Consider the following 20,514-nt stretch of genomic DNA (forward strand, 5'->3'; position numbering starts at 1 on the left):
GCAGCAGCAGCAGCGGCAAGAACTCTGTACTTCACATGCAATTCTGCTGTGAATCTAAAACTGTTTCTAAAATTGCCTATTTTTTAAAAGGTAGTTTTACCTCACTTTCATCTTTTAAAAATGAGTAACACACAATTCTTGCAGAATGGCTGTTACAAAAATGAAATGCCCAGTGGCTGGGAACCACTGTCCCAAATGCCTTTAAAGGAATCTTCTCACAAATGTTAGTCCTTCATGTACACTTGGCTTTAGGTTAAAAGAACACATCATATTTTACATAATCATACAGGCATGTGGGACATATACAAATATGTTCTTGCACCTAATTATAAAGCTGTAAGTTGATACTAAGCAAACATATATGCTAAGCTTAAATTTATCATCTTCAAAAGCCACCTCTGGTCCTGCTATGAGTTTTTTTACTGCCAAAGTTTTAAATGTCTGCTATTCCTAAATCCCTCTTCAAGTCCAATTCCCATCCTATTTTTGTATAAGTTTTCTGCTAAAACTTCTCCTGCATGTCTAGAGGATAACTTCTTCTAACAACCCCATGAAAATTACCGCAATGATGTACTAATTTAGTTGATGAGTTCATGAGAAGAGTTTGATAGGTCTTCTATGTTTATCTTTTCCTTCCTTGAATTTAAGTGTCTCAGCTCAAGAACCTACTTAAACTGCTAGAATATATGGGAATTCCCTGGTGATCCAGTGCTTAGGACTTGGCGCCGTCACTGCTACGGCCCAGGTTCAGTCCCTGGTCGGGGAACTGAGACCCTGCAAGCCACAAGGCACAACCAAAAACAAAACGCAACACTAAATGTGTTTTTTCAAACCATATATGGCCCCACAGATTATGACACTGTCCCCTCAGAGAATAACATCACCAGCCCCAACCACTGCCACCCAATGAATAACTATCCCAGGGTGACGTGGCTGATGCCAACGATCCTCAACCCTCCAACAACTAGGTTGCTGGAGACCCCCAAAGAAAGCCTAAGGAGCCATCGCCAAGCCTTCTTCTGGTTCTGGTGGACATCTCTTGATGACAGAAGAGTCACAGGAACACCTTTTGCATGCTGCTTATTTATTTTTTTATTAAATGGTATACTGAAAGTATAAAAGTTGCCTAGGTACAAACAAGTTACAGAATAATGCATACAGACACAGTATGGACTACATGTGACAATTCTGTTTAGCTTCTACTTTGATAATTTTATATTGTATCCAAAATGGCAAACTCCAGCACTTTTTCTTAATCTAGTCCTGCAATTCCTGAGGTTAACAGTGTCCACTGCCAACATTCCTGGGTGTAAACCAAATCCTCTGAGAAGAATTCAGATAGTTATATCCCCCTATACAATACAGTGGAATTCATCACTGTAATCAGATACTATCGATTTCATTTAAAAAATGGAAATGAGCCCTTTATAATACTTCTACATCGGTATATGTAATTTTAGCCCACCAACAGGACCTCTCAAAAATCTTCTGACTTGTAAAGTATGATTTAAGGGGATTTCTTTCATAGTTTTCAGTATTCAGATAAAAATTCTTGGTTAATCTGTAAGGATTGAACTCCTTATACTGAAAACTTGACTAGCACCAGAAATAAAGTTTCAGAAATAAAGTTTCCAAAAGCAGCACAGACTCAACACCCCGAAAAGAATGCCAGTTTTGCCAGCTACAGTCCTGCCTTATCACCTTCCCGATGGAAAATGTTTAAGCTAAATGTCAGTGTATAGGTGCCCATGCAGTTTTGATCTGAATATACCTTGTATCTTGTGTCAATCAGGCTCTGTCTACTATACTCATTTGTTGCTTCAGTGAAGCCAGCCTGAAGACTCCACATTATAAAAATATCAATAAATATCAAAGCGTTTTAGAGATGGCACTATAAGAAATCTTACTACTTTTCTATCCCAGGAATAAAACATGACATTTAAGAAGGCTTTCAGAGCCCATACAAGTGAGGGTTGTCCCTTTCATAGCTCATCTGGTAACTGCACAACTGAGGGCCACAAGGAAGTTAAACAATGCCATCTTTTAAAAGGTACTTTCTGGTATTTCTCCTAAAGCCTGTCTCTTCATGCTTATTCCACATTCTTCAAGTAACAAACTCTTTGTTTTACTTACAGCAAAATTAAAAGAATTATCCCCCACCCCCATCTTTTAATTAAATCTTCTAGGAGAAGCCAAAATTGTTTAAGAAAATAAAAAGTACGTTGTTACCAAGTTTTAAAGTTCAAATTTAGATAGCAATTCAGATATTTAAACCTAATTATAAATAGTTATCTGAAAAATAGCTGGTTTCTCACCCGCCCCCGCCCCAATCAAACTTTATAGGAATTAGTTTTTTCTGGCTTAATTGTTCTTTTAAATGTGTGTGTGTGTGTGTGTGTGTGTTTTAAATGAATGAATTTTCCTGTAAATCTACATTATTCCAGCCCGAAAGAAATTTAATTAATGTGGCATGGTAAAGAACAGAACAGGGAATTCCCTGGAGGTACAGCAGTTAGGACTGAGCACTTTCAGTGCCAGGGCCCAGGTTCAATCCCTGGTCAGGGAACTAAGACTCCACGAGCTGCGAAGCACAGCCAAAAACAGAACAGAGCATATGGCCAGAAAGATTCGATTTTTTTCTTCAGAAGAATTTATAGGGTACCAAAAAAACCCTTTCGTTTCTCACAGATTTAGAGACCTTTAAAATCGTCCTAAAAACCACACATTTTCTTTCAAGTCAAATCTGGTAAACTAGACGACAGAGTTAGCTTTTATTCACAAATGCAGTAAAACATGAGGGGCTAAAGGTTTTGCAGAAACTTCACATTTTTACAGAGTACAATACTAGTGATGAATTCTGATGCCATTGGGAGAATAAATAAGTTATTTAATACATGCAAGTTTAAGATCAAAGAAGCCCCAGTTGCAAGTGTCATCTCTGTACCGAGGGTGAAGTGTGCAGGCTTTCAGCATCGCTGCCCCTCCCCTGCTCCTGCCGCAGGTGTTCTTCTGCAAGAATACAAGCAAAGGTCAGTGCTCATCCCAAGGCAAAAGGGGCAGCAGGCAGACCTACCTAAGCATATTTTAGGATATTACAAATTTATATCATACAAGGTCTTTAGATGGCTTAGGACAATGAAAAACTATGTTGGATTTTTTTTAACACTATTGAAGAAATCGGAAATGTTTAGTAAATGGCACCCCACTCCAGTACTCTTGCCTGGGAAATCCCATGGGTGGAGGAGCCTGGTGGGCTGCAGTCCATGGGGTCACACAGAGTCGGACACGACTGAGCGACTTCACTTTCACTTTTCACTTTCATGCATTGGAGAAGGAAACGGCAACCCACTCCAGTGTTCTTGCCTGGAGAATCCCAGGGACAGGGGAGCCTAATGGGCTGCCGTCTATGGGGTCGCACAGAGTCGGAAATGACTAAAGCGACTTAGCAGCAGCAGCAGCAGCAGGGGCTTATCATTCAATTTTTTTTTTAAGTGAAAAGAGTACACCCTGAAGTAAATTCATAGGTAAGCGCTTACAAACTTACACTGTATGTAAGGATTGGAATTCACAATAAAGGACTGCGTTTTCAATTAGCATTTTGAGGGATGCCAAAGTTCAACTAAAAAAAAAAAAAAAAACTTCTTCAAATAGAAATCCTCCCAGCAGCACCCTCTTGTGGCAAGAAGAAAACTTCCTACCAAGTTGAGAAAACCATCCATGAAATTGCAGGAAATAGTCTTTAGCCGAAAATAAGAGGGCAATTGTTTAGTTGTGGGGGAACTAAGCCCATGTGCCTCAACTACTGAAGCGGCACACCGAGAACCTATGCTCACAACAAGAGAAGCCACCGCAGTGACCAGCCTGCGCACCCCCAGCCAAGAGCAGCCCCTACTGCTCCAAGTGGAGAAAGCCCGGGAGCGGCAGCGAAGACCCAGCACAGCCAAAAACACACAAAGCAATCTTAAAAAAAACTGCTTTCATGATGGCATGCTTTGGACTCATTTTCAAGTAAAAGAGAGTTTAATTTTAGCGTTTTATGTTTCACCTGGATTGAGTTTATGTTTATAGAGGGTATATAATCTGAAGAATAATTTTAATATCTTTGTAACTTTCTCAATGTTATCAAATAAAACATATCCTTCACAGAGTAAGTTTGAGTTGAGAAAGTAAATAGGATGTTTAAATGTGTTACAGAAACCTTATGCAATTTGGGGTTAACAATTCTTCACGGTCCCTGTTTTCTGTGCCAAGAACACTTTTGATAATCAAGAAAAATACTCTGCAACACCACTGTTCTCTCATTAGTGCATGCAGCCTCCTTTCTGAGCCTTCCACAGAACAGGGGTCCAAAGCTTTGCTGCTCTCAACGCTATGTGATGTCCGGCATTTTCTACAGAGAGGAGCCAAGGTAACCCAAGGACTCTCGCATCCCCTCCAGCACTCTCCCATTCCTGCTCCCCTCCCACTACAACCAAAAACACCAACGCCACAGGCCTGCTGTGCTAGCAGTGTTGATGCATACGCTATCCACGGTGACAATCAAATAGAGAAACTAGTATTATCATATATTCTTTGTCAACACATAAAATGGTAAAGCCTTTTTGGAGGGGAATTAGTATCTACTACATTTTTTAATATGATAAATTTTGAACCAATTCTACTTCAAGGTATGCACATAAGAGAAATATTAACACTACCCTGCCATACTATAAAACCAAAAAATTTAAAACATACAAAAGTACATTAGCACAGAGTGATTAGTAGTAGTTCCACGGAATACTACAGACTATACAGGAAATTAAGAATGAGGTAGAAGCAGATTTACATAAATTGATAACACATGTGAAAAAACAAAGTGTAGGATAATATGTACAGAAACAGTTCTTATAAATTTAAACAGAAATGACTCCTGAAGATACCCACCAAGCTGCTAACAGCGCTACCTTCTGTGAAGGGGAGGGGAATTGAGGTGTTAGGGAGAGGTAAGGGGATGACAGAATTCTACATTATATCATTGATGTTTAGAAATTTACTCTTGTACCGGGTGTTTGGTTTTGCTTTTAAGTTTTTGCCAAATAGTGGGCAATAATGGCAGTTCCTTACCAATACTTGAAAAAGTAACTAGGAAAACTTCTCATATTCTTTAAGTGGAAAAGTGCACAGGAATGGCAATCAAGGATGCTGATTCTGCTAAAAATGATCAGCTACAGGCATGGGCCTCTTAGTCTTGGTTTTCTCAACTGTAAAATAAGTGATGGGAAGGATTTCCTTTCCAACATCCCATCGACTCAGAATTCTAAGATATACAGAAGGATAACTCCTAGTAAAGGCAGAACTAACCTCCAAGAGACCACTTCGCCTTCAGATCTTAACCATTTGGCAACCATTTAACATGATCAACATTGCTCATGGCAATTTAGGAAAACTACAAAAGACAGTTTGCACTTAGATGTTTCTTAAAAGTTTATTTCAACAGTCAAGATTTATATTTGTTCTGATAATCAGCTGCCTGGGCCTCACCTATGCTGCTGCTGCTGCTAAGTCGCTTCAGTCGTGTCCAACTCTGTGCGACCCCACAGACAGCAGCCCACCAGGCTCCTCTATCCATGGAATTCTCCAGGCAAGAGTACTGGAGTGGGTTGCCATTTCCTTCTCCTATGACTGTCCTTAAAAAGGGAGATCAGCTGTACCATAGTTGGAAATACTGAGCGATAAGCTATTCAATTTAGATAACCAAATTGAGGTTTTAGTGTTTTGATAAAATCAAAACAACTGAAAGTTCATTGGAGTGACTACTCTTGAAAGAAATATGAGCCATTCTCCTAAGAATTTATTTGTAATTACAACGTTACCACAAAGAATATTCACCCCACTCGCCGCTAAAAAAGAATCCTGAAAACGCAAAGGACAACACATAAACCTGTGACTGCTGTTTTCAGCAATCTTGACTTTTCTCAGTCTGAGAGGGGGAAAAATAGATAACTTGATAAAAAGCTCTTTCTTCAGCATGCTCAGGATCTAAGCTGCTCCAAAGAGTACAAATCTATGGGAAAATCAAGTTTTTCAATACTTCTTTACAGAAATTATATCTAAGAATATTGTCTAGTCTTCTCTGCTCCTCACAAGATTGTCTTTCCAAAAACCATTTTGGTTTTTTTTTTTGATGATTAATAATACAGGCTAACTATATTATATATAAATAAAATTAAATTATGACTCAAAATCTTAGGAAAAACTACCTCAAAGATAAAAATAGATAAGAAGAAAATATACTTGCTAAAAGCCGAGTGATAAGTCCCAGAAAATTCATACCCATTTGCTTTCTTCCACTAGGTGGTCTGCCAAGATTTGGGTTTGGAGGCTGGAGTGAAGACCCTTTCAGAAATGTATTTTTGTTGTCATCCTTAGTTCCATGCAAGAAACGAGCTAAAATCCCATATAAAAGAGGTCTATAGCAGAAAGAAAATAAAAATTAATTAAATGTGCATAAACAGGAAAAACTTTAAAATATCTCTTCTGTAAAAAGTAGTCTCTGACACCAAAATAGCCAAATAATTCACCAGACTTAAAAGAGTTGCATGGTTATTACCCAAACTACAAACTATTCATGCTTTTTGAAATTTAAGTGTACAATTTGACTCTGCTGCTGCTAAGTCGCTTCAGTCGTGTCCGACTCTGTGCGACCCCATAGATGGCAGCCCACCAGGCTCCCACATCTCTGGGATTCTCCAGGCAAGAATACTGGAGTGGGTTGCCATTTCCTTCTCCAATGCATGAAAGTAAAAAGTGAAAGGGAAGTCTCTCAGTCGTGTCCGACTCTTCGTGACCCCATGGACTGCAGCCCACCAGGCTCCTCCGTCCATGGGATTTTCCAGGCAAGAGTACTGGGGTGGGGTGCCATTGCCTTCCCCGACAATTTGACTCTACAATTTTAAAATTCACAGGAAACATGTTAACAAGTTAAACCTCATCTAAACTGAAATACAAATTCAATCAATGCACAGGAATCAACTTTTTTTTTTCTCTTTTAACTCCAAGTCCAGTATAAGATTTCCCATGACCTAACACTGTCTGATATAATACACACTTATTGGATTCATAAATTCTTGTGTGAGTTCAAATCCTGGCCCTGCCACTTGACAAGAGTCAGCAAGATTTTTAATATCCCCAGCCTCATAAATGTTTCTTCCTCTATAAATGAGGGTAAGTATAGTCTCTAACTCATAGGGCAGTCATGGACCGAATGTGTCAATAAATGTCAAGTGTTTAGAACTGTGCCTGGCATGTATTAAATGGTATATACATGTAAGCCATATAGGTGTCACGTAAGAACTAAAATTTTTAAAACTACAGTTTACAAAACATTCTTTCCTCTTATTTTATCCTCATCTTGTGGTGTCATAATCATCATCTCCAATTTATAAATGAGAAGATCACAGCTCACAGAGGATTTGCGAAAGGGCTGCTTGGATAGTAAGCAAAGTTGACACTTGAACCCCAAGTCCCATATTTTTTCCCTTAGCATATGCTGCCTGCTGCCCCTGCACCTATGGAAGCTGCTCTGATGACAATAAAGAGAGGTTTCTCTTGTTTCCAGGCTCACAGTTTAAAAACATCAATTTAATGGACTTTTTGAGATTTTTATCTACTTACTAGCAAGTGTGATAATTTAAAGTACGATATCCCTTCCCTTCAAAAGGTGGAGTCTCCTGAGTGTGAGCTGAACTCACGTTTTCAGGAGCTAAGGCAGGCACTGAGTGACAGCGCTTGCAGCGTCAGAGGCTCGGCCATCAACAGCATCGTGGCGCCCTCCCTGCCTTCTCCCTTGGACACTCTAGGGAAGTCAGCTGCCACTCAAGCCGTCCTATGGAAAGGCACATGTAACGAAGAACTGAGGCCTCCGACAAGCAGCCATGTGAGTGAGCCACATGGAGATGGACCCTCTAGCCCCAGCCAGGACTTGAGATGACTGGCCTGCCACCCCCACCGGCCAACATCTTAACTGCAACCTCACGACTGAGGCTAAGCCAGGCCACAGAAGTCACTCCCAGATTCCTCACCACAGATAATAAATGTCTGCTATTTTAAACCACCAAATTCTGGGGTAATCCGTTATACAGCAACAAATAACTAATGGCACACAAAAGCAATGTTTCCATTCCACAAGGAAACCAACAGAATGGGTTTCTCTATTTAATAAGATGCCTCAGCTCTTATAAAAGCAGTATCCAGGAATATAATATAGGTCTCTTGGTCAACTTTAAACCATTGTTTCCCCAAATGTTAACTGATGAAAGGAGATTTTTAAATTAAAAAAAAAAAAATTATATTTGCCAAATTTACAATAAAATCTATTTAAGATTTAAAGTTTTTAAGATTTAGATATTTTTAAATGTTATGAGAAAACATATAACCAGCTCATTTAACCTGCAACTTCATCAATATCAGGTTTCTTTTTTAAAAAATCATGAGTTAAAAACAGTGATAACTGTTTTTAAAGTACAGCTTCACAATGCCTTATTTGCAATTTTGAAAAACAGAAACTCTAAAAACTAATTTTCTTCATAAATTTGGCACAAACTCACTTGGTGTTATGGCTTGACCTAATATCCAACCAGTCCATTCTAAAGGAGATCAGTCCTGGGTATTCATTGGAAGGACAGATGCTAAAGCTGAAACTCCAATACTTTGGCCATCTCATGCGAAGAGTTGACTCATTGGAAAAGACTCTGATGCTGGGAGGGATTGGGGGCAGGAGGAGAAGGGGACGACAGAGGATGAGATGGCTGGATGGCATAACCGACTCAATGGACGTGAGCAACTGAACTGAACTGAACTGAACTGAACTGAACTGAATATAAGGTTGTTAAATACTTTACCCTACATATTGTGAAAATTTTTAACTTTCACTGAAAAATATTAATGTAACGTTGAGTGCTACTTCAGACTTCCACTGGCACCCACACCTAATGGTATATGGACTTTATTACTTTTTAAAATCTAAAATCTTTTCAGTGGAAATGCTTTAAATAAAGCAGTAAGTGTCCTTCAGAAAGCAATCTGTTGGCAGCATGACACATGAGTCAGAAAAGAACATGACTGGAGAGAAATGGGAAAGAGGCCTCCGGAAATGCACGATATAGGGCATAAGGACAGACAGACACAACTGCACAGCAGAACTGATGAAACTCGCCAAATGACTGGTGAAGAAATGAGAAGGAGCCAGAAGCACATGTGAGCTCTGAGATGAGGACCTGAATGTCTCTGAGGAAGCTACAATGGGGTAGTTTGAGGAGATGAAAACAATGGACTTGATTTTTAGACACACCGAGTTTGAGATACCAGCAGAAACGTGTGCCCGCAATTCATGAGATCTGTCAGATTTAAGGCACAGGCACCAGTGTGGCGGCATCACTAAGGACTCAAGAATACTTAGAAAGAAAAGGGGGCAAGGGGCAAGAAGAAAGTTAAGGACAAATATTGGGGGAGAGCCCACAATTTAAAGGAACCTTCCTAAAGGAGTCAGTGAAGAAACTGAGATGACCACTAGGGAGATAGAAAAAATCAAGACAGTAAAGGGTCATAAAAGACAAGTGACAAGAAGTGTTTTAAGGAAGAGCTGTTAATACTACAAAACACTGCAGAAATTCAAGTAAAACTGAGCTTCTCAAATTGGAAATAGGTATATTCCCACTCTCAGTGCTGGGGGCTTGATACAAAGCAGAGGTTAAAGGTAGCCTATGATCCCAGAACATTCACTTTACACAAAGATTGGAGGGAGAGTTCAACTTAATTGGCATGTCACTTTGAACGTTTTTATGGTAAAACAATTACATCATGAAGTAGAATGAAAACATTCAATAAACTTTTAGAATGAGAAACATAAGATTTCAAAATTTCTTACTAGGGGAAGGCTACTTTGAGTTATGCTCCAGGTTTCCTAGGTATAATTTTTTCTGCCATTCAGGGATCCTCTAGAAAAAGTCTATGAAACATTAAAGTAGAAAAAGAACTAAGAAACGATAGACAGTGGTCACTCTTTTTCAAGAGCATAGTTTCAGTATAAATGATGAGGAGAGAACTCCAAATGCAGAGAAGGCAAAACATTTCAGTATAAATGATGAGGAGAAAATTTAAAATGTAGAGAAGGCAAAAAAATGTAAGTAAGAAAATGAAAATGGAGGGTTGATTTTCACTAACTTCAGGGGTAAAAATAGGTTTTCTGGGGAATGGGGAGAATTGAGTACACTCCTAAGCTGAAATAAAGGAAGCGGAGGAGGAAGATTAAATATGAGGCAGAAAACAATCGACAGAGCAAAGCCTCAGGTGAAAAACAAAAGGATGGATCAAGAAGCCAAGAGACCTGACCCTGAGAATGAAGCAGGGGCACGTCGTCCTCTGAAACCACAGGCATCTTAGCACTTACTGCCACACACCTTGGGTGCGGCACAGTGCCAGACACACACTGGACCCAAATAAATAGCTGATGAATTAAAAAGAAATAAAACTACCACTATACAATTATGACCCCAATACAATAATATCTGAAAACTTATTTTTTTTAAAAAAACTTCTTACATTGTATTATTCTTTGAGTCTTCAAATGCATTTAGTTCATGGATGAGAAACTGTCTGTCCAGTGGAACTACAGGTTGACCAGATTCTGGGGGGAAAATCACAAAACACTGAGGCTTTATTAATATAAAAAGTAAATAGGATTTTGATAAAAACCACACTTATGAGGTATACACATTTTTCAGATTTTAGAAGGATGATGGCGCACACCAAGACAGATGCAACTGTGATTTTATGACTTTCAAAATACCTACTTTATTAAATGCATATCTTTAATATAAATGCAGTTTTTAAATCCCCAAATTTTGAGTTGGGAAATTACTGTTTCTATACTAGACTTGAGAAGTCCTATTTTCTAAGAAGCCTACAAATTAAATGCATAACAGCACTGATACCCATTTGTTGGCAATAAATCTAAAAGTAAAATGAACACTAAGTATGAAGTGCTGGCAAGGATTCGGGGCAACTGGGAGAACTTTGCTGGCAGGAGAACAAAATGGTGCATTCACCTACAAAGGTAAGCAGACACTTACCATATACAACCCAGCAACGCCACTCTTAGCTCTTTACCCAAGAGAAGTGAAAACAACGTTCAGACAATCCTCGAAAGTGAATGTTTATGGCAGCTGCATTCGTAATTGCCAAAAACTGGAAACAACCCGAATGTCCATCAACTGATAACAGATAAATCAACACTGCCATACAGTGGAATGCTATTCAGGGGGGAAAATAACAGCATAGTCTCAAATGTGTTATGCTGAGTGAAAGGAAGCAGATTTAAAATGCTACATCCTGGATGATTTCACTCATACGACATTCTGGAGAAGGCAAATGACCAGGTACACAAAATAACAGATCAGAGGTTGACAGGAGTTGAGAGTAGGCAAAGAAGTTATCTGCAAAAGGGCACAGGGAATTTTTCTGAAGTGATAGAAATGTTCTATATTGTGATTACGGCGGTAGCCACACAACTGTATGAATTTGGCAAAATCCACAGAACTACATACTAAAAATGGTAAAGTATCTTTATGCTAAGTACATCTCAGTTTTTTAAAAGTCAAGACTCTGTAGAAACTTGACTACTGTATCTGTATTTTATTCTAGGTAAGCACAAGTCCAGTACATCTAATTGATGGTATTTTCACATTCTTCTTTTCTGAGTAGTAACATATTATACAGCCATCTATAACAAGATGCTGTGTCAGTGAAGATACCAACACTGATGATCCTTAAACCAATAAAAATCATCAGTCTTTATTCGGTTAAGGTATATGCTTAACAGTAAATAAAAGACCTAGAATAGTAACAAAAGATCTATCCAATGGAAAGTTCCAGCATCACAATAAGGAATCCATTCTCTGTTTCAAAATCTACTTCATGATCTCTTTTCTTTAATGAGGCATATCTCCAAGGCACCAAATAGCCTTAAAGCATATGTTAAACATTGGACAAGGGAATCAAGTAATGTACATGCAGGGTGCTTGGATCGTCCTCCCAACCTCATTTCCCCCAGCCTAGGGGCAATACCGATCCTGACTACTGTCCCTATTCTTCTAGTTCTTTTGCTTTCTTTCTTAAGAAATAAAATTTAACAGATAAAGTAAATTTCGCTTTAATTGTTGACCCCCTTCCCCCAACACCATTTTTCTCCCGCTCATCACTAGAATGAGCTTAGAGTTTATCTTCCTAATCATTTTCTTTCTTTTTTAAATTTTAGTTGATTCACAATATTATTTTAGTGTGAGGTGCACAACATAGTGATTTGAAATTTCTATAGATTATCTAGTGCTTTTTAAACATAACACTTTTACACACATCTGAGTACATGCCTAATCAATACATGGAGCAATACTTTGAGGCTTTATCTTCAATGTTTTATATTTTTTAACAAAGAATATATATTAAGTTTCTGTGTATGTATTTTTAAACCATATACATAGGAAAAAGACTGACAGCACATAGGGCAAAATGTAAATAACTCTTTATTCTCAGAATCAGAAATTATGATTTTCAAAGTATGCTCCTAGATTAAATGTTTAGTCATTTTCTCCTGGAGTCCAATAAACATCATGAGAACTTGTTCAAGCTGTGATATGAAAAGAGCCCATGGGATTTTTATGTCCCAGTCATGTCCCATTTGACACCGTTTGGTAATAGAATTAGATTTCTAGGCTAAACACTTTCTGAGAAGTGGGGGAAGGGAAAAGGCAGATTTCACCTCAGGTGATTAACAATAAATAACCTCTTACCTGCTATGAGGACCGACGCTGTATACTTGTATTTGTTGAATTCCAAATACTCCCGAATTAGCTCATTAATTAGAAAGTTTTCATGAGACAACGATGGCCGAGGTTCACTTTCATCATCAAGGGCACTGAAAACTTCCGCACGAATCCTTGCTTTTAAATGCCCTAACACTCCTCTTTTTTCCAAAGTGTCCTTTAAAACTGTTTAATATAAAGCATTAATGTTTCAGTTATAGAATAACTTATTGCCATTCTTAGGCAAACTTTAAAACAAAATGTTTAATATTACATCCTTTCAATCTATACAATATGACAAACCGAGCAATCATCACATTAGTTACCACGAGCCATATTGCCATAAAAAATAAAAGTTCCCAAATTGCAATGATTTACTACTTTAATTTAGTTAACCAAATGTAAGTTTATCCTTCCAATAGAGTCACTGTAAGAGGCTACAGACTGATACATAAGCTTTACTGAAGAGAAAAAGGAGGGAAGAATTATACTCAGCTTATAAGGACCTGATCTTGTCTCCCAGTGTCTCATATATTTTCAAGAGTAGTTGTCACTGAAGACAGGTTCTGTTGTTGTTTATTTGCTAAGTTGTGTTCAACTCTTTTGTGACCCCATGGACTATAGCCTGCCAGGCTCCTCTGTCCATGGAATTTCCCTGGCAAGGATACTGGACTGGGTTGCCAGTTCCTTCTCCAGAAGATCTTCCCAACCCAGGGATGGAACCCACATCTCCTGCATTGCAGGTGGATTCTCTACCACTGAGCCACCTGGAAAGCCCAAGAGACAGGTTCAATTTGTCACTAAAAACCTCTGGTCTAGAAAGTATATGATTGAAAATAATAAGTACACTCCAAAAAGGAAGGATTATGTTGTATCTTTTGTATAAAACCGATACCCAGAACCCTTGGGAAATGCCCCATTCTAAACAAACGAGATGGGCTTTTGTTCTGGGGTTTTGTTTGGTTTTTAAAGATAACTATGAGTTAACTCCTTAAAACTGTAAGATTTGGGGCTTCCTTGTGGCTCAGTGGTGAAGAATTTGTCTGCCAATGCAGGAGACATGGGTTCCATCCCTGATCTAGGAAGATCCCACATGCCGCAGAGCAACTAAGCCCATGTGCCACAGCTACTGAGCCTGTGAACCCGTGAGCCACAACTAGCGTGCCCACATGCCAAAAGTACTGAAGCCTGCAAGCCCTCGAGCCTGTGCTTCTGCAAGAGAGGCCACCGCAGTGAGAAGCCTGTGCACCCCATCTAGAGAGCAGCACTATTCTCACCACAACTAGAGAAAAGCCCCTGCAGCAACAGACACAGCACAGCCAAAAATGAATAAATAAATCTAAAAAAAAGTAACATTTTAAAATTGGAGCAACATTGCATAGGAACCTGGAATGTCAGGTCCATGAATCAAGGCAAATTGGAAGTGGTCAAACAGGAGATGGCAAGAGTGAACGTCAACATTCTAGGAATCAGCGAACTAAAATGGACTGGAATGGGTGAATTTAACTCAGACAACCATTATATCTACTACTGTGGGCAGGAATCCCTCAGAAGAAATGGAGTAGCCATCATGGTCAACAAGAGTCCAACATACAGTACTTGGATGCAATCTCAAAAAAGACAGAATGATCTCTGTTCGTTTCCAAGGCAAACCATTCAATATCATGGTAATCCAAGTCTATGCCCCAACCAGCAATGTTGAAGAAGCTGAAGTTGAATGGTTCTATGAAGATCTACAAGACCTTTTAGAACTAACACCCAAAAAAGATATCCTTTTCATTATAGGGGACTGGAATGTAAAAGTAGGAAGTCAAGAAACACCTGGAGTAACAGGCAAATTTGGCCTTGGAGTATGGAATGAAGCAGGGCAAAGGCTAATAGAGTTTTGGCAAGAGAATGCACTGGTCACAGCAAACATCCTCTTCCAACAACACAAGAGAAGACTCTACACATGGACATCACCAGATGGTCAACACCGAAATCAGATTGATTATATTCTTTGCAGCCAAAGATGGAGAAGTTCTATACAGTCAGCAAAAACAAGACCAGGAGCTGACTGTGGCTCAGATCATGAACTCCTTATTACCAAATTCAGACTCAAATTGAAGAAAGTAGGGAAAACCACTAGACCATTCAGATATGACCTAAATCAAATCCCTTATGATTATACAGTGGAAGTGAGAAATAGATTTAAAGGACTAGATCTGATAGAGAGAGTGTCTGATGAACTATGGAATGAGGTTCGTGACATTGTACAGGAGACAGGGATCAAGGCCATCCCCAAGAAAAAGAAATGCAATAAACCAAAATGGCTGTCTGAGGAGGCCTTACCAATAGCTGTGAAAAGAAGAGAAGTGAAAAGCAAAGGAGAAAAGGAAAAGATATAAGCATCTGAATGCAGAGTTCCAAAGAATAGCAAGGAGAGATAAGAAAGTCTTCCTCAGTGATCAATGCAAAGAAATAGAGAACAATAGAATGGGAAGGACTAGCGATCTCTTCAAGAAAATTTGAGATACCAAGGGAACATTTCATGCAAAGATGGGCTCAATAAAGGACAGAAATGGCATTGACCTAACAGAAGCAAAACATATTAAGAAGAGGCGGCAAGAATACACAGAAGAACTATACAAAAAAAGCTTCATGACCCAGATAATCACGATGGTGTGATCACTCACTTAGAGCCAGGCATTTTGGAATGTGAAGTCAAGTGGGCCTTAGAAAGCATCACTACGATCAAAGCTAGTGGAGGTGATAGAATTCCAGTTGAGCTGTTTCAAATCCTGAAAGATGATGCTGTGAAAGTGCTGCACTCAATATGCCAGCAAACTCAGCAGTGGCCACAGGACTGGAAAAGGTCAGTTTTCATTCTAATCCCAAAGAAACGCAATGCTAAAGAATGCTCAAACTACCGCACAACTGCACTCATTTCACACACTAGTAAAGTAATGCTCAAAATTCTCCAAGCCAGGCTTCAGAAGTATGTGAACTGTGAACTTCCAGATGTTCAAGATGGTTTTAGAAAAGGCAGAGGAACCAGAGATCAAACTGCCAACATTCGCTGGATCATGGAAAAAGCAAGAGAGTTCCAGAAAAACATCTATTTCTGCTTTATTGACTATGCCAAAGCCTTTGACTGTGTGGATTACAACAAACTGTGGAAAATTCTGAAAGAGATGGGCATACCAGACCACCTGACCTGCCTCTTGAGAAACCTATATGCATGTCAGGAAGCAACAGTTAGAACTGGACATGGAACAACAGACTGGTTCCAAATAGGAAAAGGAATCCATCAAGGCTGTATATTGTCACCCTGCTTATTTAACTTCTACGCAGAGTGCATCATGAGAAATGCTAGGCTGGAAGCAGCACAAGCTGGAATCAAGATTGCCAGGAGAAATATCAATAACCTCAGATAAGCAGATGATACCACCCTTATGGCAGAAAGTGAAGAGGAACTAAAGAGCCTCTTGATGAAAGAGAAGAGTGAAAAAGTTGGCTTAAAGCTCAACATTCAGAAAACGAAGATCATGGCATCTGGTCCCATCACTTCATGGCAAACAGATGTGGAAACAGTGTCAGACTTTTTTGAGGGGGGCTCCAAAATCACTGCAGATGGTGACTGCAGCCATGAAATTAAAAGACGCTTACTCTTTGGAAGGAAAGTTATGACCAATCTAGATAGCATATTAAAAAGCAGAGACATTACTTTGCCAACAAAGGTCCATCTAGTCAAGGCTATAGTTTTTCCAGTGGTCATGTATGGATGTGAGAGTTGGACTGTGAAGAAGGCTGAGTGCCGAAGAATTGATGCTTTTGAACTGTGGTGTTGGAGAAGACTCTTGAGAGTCCCTTGGACTGCAAGGAGATCCATCCAGTCCATTCTGAAGGAGATCAACCCTGGGTGTTCATTGGAAGGACTGATGCTAAAGCTGAAACTCCAGTACTTTGGCCACCTGATGCGAAGAGTTGACTCATTGGAAAAGACCCTGATGCTGGGAGGAATTGGGGGCAGGAGGAGAAGGGGACAACAGAGGATGAGATGGCTGGATGGCATCACTTACTCGATGGATGTGAGTTTGAGTGAACTCCGGGAGTTGGTGATGAACAGGGAGGCCTAACGTGCCGCAATTCATGGGGTCGCAAAGAGTCAGACACGACTGAGTGATTGAACTGACTGACTAGAAATCTAACATGTAGCCTTATCAATGCCATCTTAAGGAATCTGGGATATATATGTTGGATGTAATCTAACATCTTGATGAGCAAGGGTCATTATTATAATATCAGTAGTTATGATAATGAGATTTTAGCTATAAATAATAACGTGGATAGGCCTGAATTGGCATCATCCCTTACAGTTGTCTAGAAACTTTTTTTCCCATGTGGTCCCTAACAGCTAAATCACAACTCCAGAGAAGCAACACATTTCACCCGTAGTGCCTAGAACAGAGTAAGAGCTCAATAAATGCTGCCTAAAGGCTTTATAATATTGTGCTGTATACCTGCCCTCAGTCGCTCAGCCATGTCCGACTCTCTGCAACTCTACGGACTGAGGCCTGCCAGGGTCCCCTATGCATGGGATTCCCCAGGCAAGAATACTACAGTGGTTTGCCATTTCCTTCTCCAGGGGATCTTCCTAATCCAGGGACTGAACCGGAATCTCCTGCATTGGCAGGTGGGTTCTTTACCACTGAATCACCAGGGAAACCCCGTGCTGTATACTACTGGTGTAATAAATATACTGTGCTATAAATAAGTACACCACAATGACAATTCATAAAGGGAGCCCAGGGACTATATTCCTGTAGGCACGGACATGAAACTTTTTTTAAGCTTTGATAAACAACAAAAATCTGGGTCATATGATTAAAGGGATAAATCTAGACTAGACTTTATCCTTCCTTGCTCTTTACATTTAGATTATCTCCTCAACCGTTTTTTGCAGGTAGGTTAAAAGTAGTTATCACCCAATCAGACTGTATAACAGGCCCATGAAGGGAAGGGAAGGTACAGCTTTATTATGTTGGAATCATTACTATACCCCTGTTCTCTAATTCCATCTTTGGAAATTAAACAGAGATTCCCTGCTATCACATCCAATTACTCTGTATATGTATACAGCGTAGACTCAAATTCAGCAGAGAAATGAGAATTAAGAAGCTGGACTTCCCTGGTGGTTCAGTGGTTAAGAGTTTGCCTGCCACCACGGAAAACACAGGTTTGATCCCTCGTCCAGGAATATTCCACATGCCACGTGGCAACTAAGCCCATATGCCACAACTGCTGAGTCTGCTCTAGAGACCATGCTCTGAAACAAGAAGCCTCCGAAAGAAGCCAGCACACCACTAGACAGTGGCCCACGCACACTCACTGCAACTTGAGAAAGCCGGCACATAGCAGTGAAGACCCAGAGCAGCCAAAAACAAAAATAACCAGAAAAAGAAGAATTTGGAGTTAGGAACCTTGCATGTCATCACTACCTCAGGGCTCGTTCACTAACTCTTGCCTCACTTGCCTTCTCTAACATGAGCTCTGTCTCTGAGGCAGAACCAAGTAAGGCAGGAAAATATGAAGTCAAAGTGCTTTAAAAAGGCGAAAGCCCAAGTAATATAAATGATTGGCAAACATTTCACTAGATTTCTCTTGAACACTAGGCACATTCAGAGCTGAGGAATGCAGAAAACACCTCAAGGGCTCCCTACATCTGTGTAATACATCCCTAATCTCCATGCCATCCTGACCTTCACTCTATTATGTTTATTAAAACAATGCACCATGACAATTTCTTCAGATAGAGCTTCTTAACCTGGTTTATATCCTCGGAGTGAAAGTGGTGAAAATCGCTCAGTCATGTGGGACTCTTTGCTACCCCATGGACTAAACAAACTTTTACCAAAATTGTAAAATATTAAACAATAGGAAACACTGTGTGCTAAGTTTCTTCAGTCATATTGGACTCTCTGCAACCCTATGAACCGTAGCCTGCCAGGCTCCTTTCTCCATGGCATTTTCCAGGCAAGAACACTGGAGGGGGTTGCCATGCCCTCCTCCAGGGGATCTTCCTGACCCACCGATCAAACCTGAGTCTTTTTCCTGAATTGGCAGCAGGTTCTTTACAAGCTGTAACTCCTCGGAAGTAGCATGCAACATTACAGGTGATGTGTGTTTCCTGGGGAGAGGGTACACCAATTGATGTCGAGTCTGCCCCATTGTGTGATCTTAGTTCCCTGACAAGGGATGGAAACTGGGCAGGCTGCACTGTATGTGTGTGGGGCTGGGGGAAGCGGGTGTGTCTTAACCACTGCACCAGGGAAGTCCTAAAGGTATGCCTTTTTAATAACTGTTCACCAGCCTGAGGCCACAAATATACATTTATATCAACAGTTACTGAATCATATTCTCAAATCGTTTTCTCCAACAAATCGCTAGGAATCACTGATTTAGAGCCTAAATTTCCCGAAAATTGGAACTGGTCTTATTGCAGATACTGAGTATCACTCAGTAACTAAGACCTGCAGACCTGGTGCAGCATCTCCCAAGTTCTCCCTCTCTGCCTTTTTCTAGCTAAATTACTTTGGTTGAGTTGTTTCACCTCTCAGCGCCTCAATTTCCTAATCTCTGAAATGGGCATAAGGTTGATATATAGAATCAGTTAGATAACACAGGGGCTGGGTAGTGCCTGACAGAAGCTCGATCACTAATAACCATAATTACTATTACTTGTCTGGACATCTGCGTCAAAACTAACGGTATACAAATGTTCTCAGCTTAAAAGACTCGACTCTGCGGAATTTTTCTTAAAAACACAGGAGAATATGGTCAGGCCAGACATCTTTCTACCCACAGTTTTTCCCCATGGAAAATGGTGACCCACCTCGCGGGTGGTTGTACGGATTCAGGGAGATACCCAAGGAAATGGTTTACGTTTCGGCCGAACACCCAGTTGTTTCAGTACTGCAATCATCAGTCCAGAGGGAAAGGCCAGGTCCAAGGCCTCGCCCCCAGCAGGGTCCAGAAAGATGAGCCTGAGCCCCAAGGTGCAGGACTTCACCAAGGTGCGGGGCTCCTCCTCCTCCAGTTCAAAGTCGGCTTAAAAACAGCCCCCATGCAACCACATCCCTACCCCCAAGGGCCCCAGGCTGCAGTCGCCACACCCGCCGGGTGCTCCGCAGGCCCTGACGCCGCAGAACGACCCTGGGACAGGTTGACTTTAGTGTTCCGCGGGCCCTCCTTTAGTCCCATCCTTTTCACAAACTGAAGGCCGACACATTTCACCAGATAGACCTCCCAGTCGCACTCACCGGCCTTCAACTCGGCGACCGTCGCCATTTTTCAACGGCCGCCGGGGGCGCGCCTCGGCTGTGCGCACGCGCAGTTCCGTCCCGCTGTGCTCCGTGGTCTGTAGCCAATAGAGGCGCCGCTCTAGCCGTGCCTAGTCCCGCCTCTCTCCATTTACGATCTCCGTGGTTGGATGGGTGGTGACGGTCCAGACAGACCGCACCAATCAGCGAGGCGGGAGCTCTAGGCCGGTGCTGAGGAAGTAGGAAGGGGAAGTTGGAGTTGAAGCAGGTAGGAACCGTTGCTACGAACATTGCTACACCCTAGGGCTTAATAGGCTACTAAACCCTTCGTCATCTGTCCTCTGCTCATCTCTGCAGCCTCAAGCACTAGTTGTTAA

The 20,514-nt window shown here is 40.6% G+C and overlaps 1 protein-coding gene across 2 annotated transcripts; it reads right to left on the reverse strand.

The window, feature by feature from the left end:
• Nucleotides 1,073-20,216, reverse strand: FOPNL (FGFR1OP N-terminal like). Of its 2 annotated transcripts, XM_005697525.3 has the most exons (5): nucleotides 20,138-20,216; nucleotides 12,825-13,022; nucleotides 10,579-10,663; nucleotides 6,313-6,449; nucleotides 2,350-3,009 (listed from the first exon to the last, which is right to left on the reverse strand). In XM_005697525.3, exons 1-5 carry the CDS (start codon nucleotides 20,163-20,165, stop codon nucleotides 2,933-2,935), a joined length of 525 nt encoding a protein of 174 aa, XP_005697582.1. In that variant the 5' UTR covers nucleotides 20,166-20,216; the 3' UTR covers nucleotides 2,350-2,932. The 2 variants fall into 2 exon arrangements, with proteins under 2 accessions (XP_017896437.1, XP_005697582.1); XM_018040948.1 differs by lacking the exons at nucleotides 6,313-6,449; nucleotides 10,579-10,663 and having other exon boundaries at nucleotides 1,073-3,009.

The sequence above is a fragment of the Capra hircus genome, chromosome 25 (assembly GCF_001704415.2).
Source record: "Capra hircus breed San Clemente chromosome 25, ASM170441v1, whole genome shotgun sequence".
NCBI lineage: Eukaryota > Metazoa > Chordata > Mammalia > Artiodactyla > Bovidae > Capra > Capra hircus.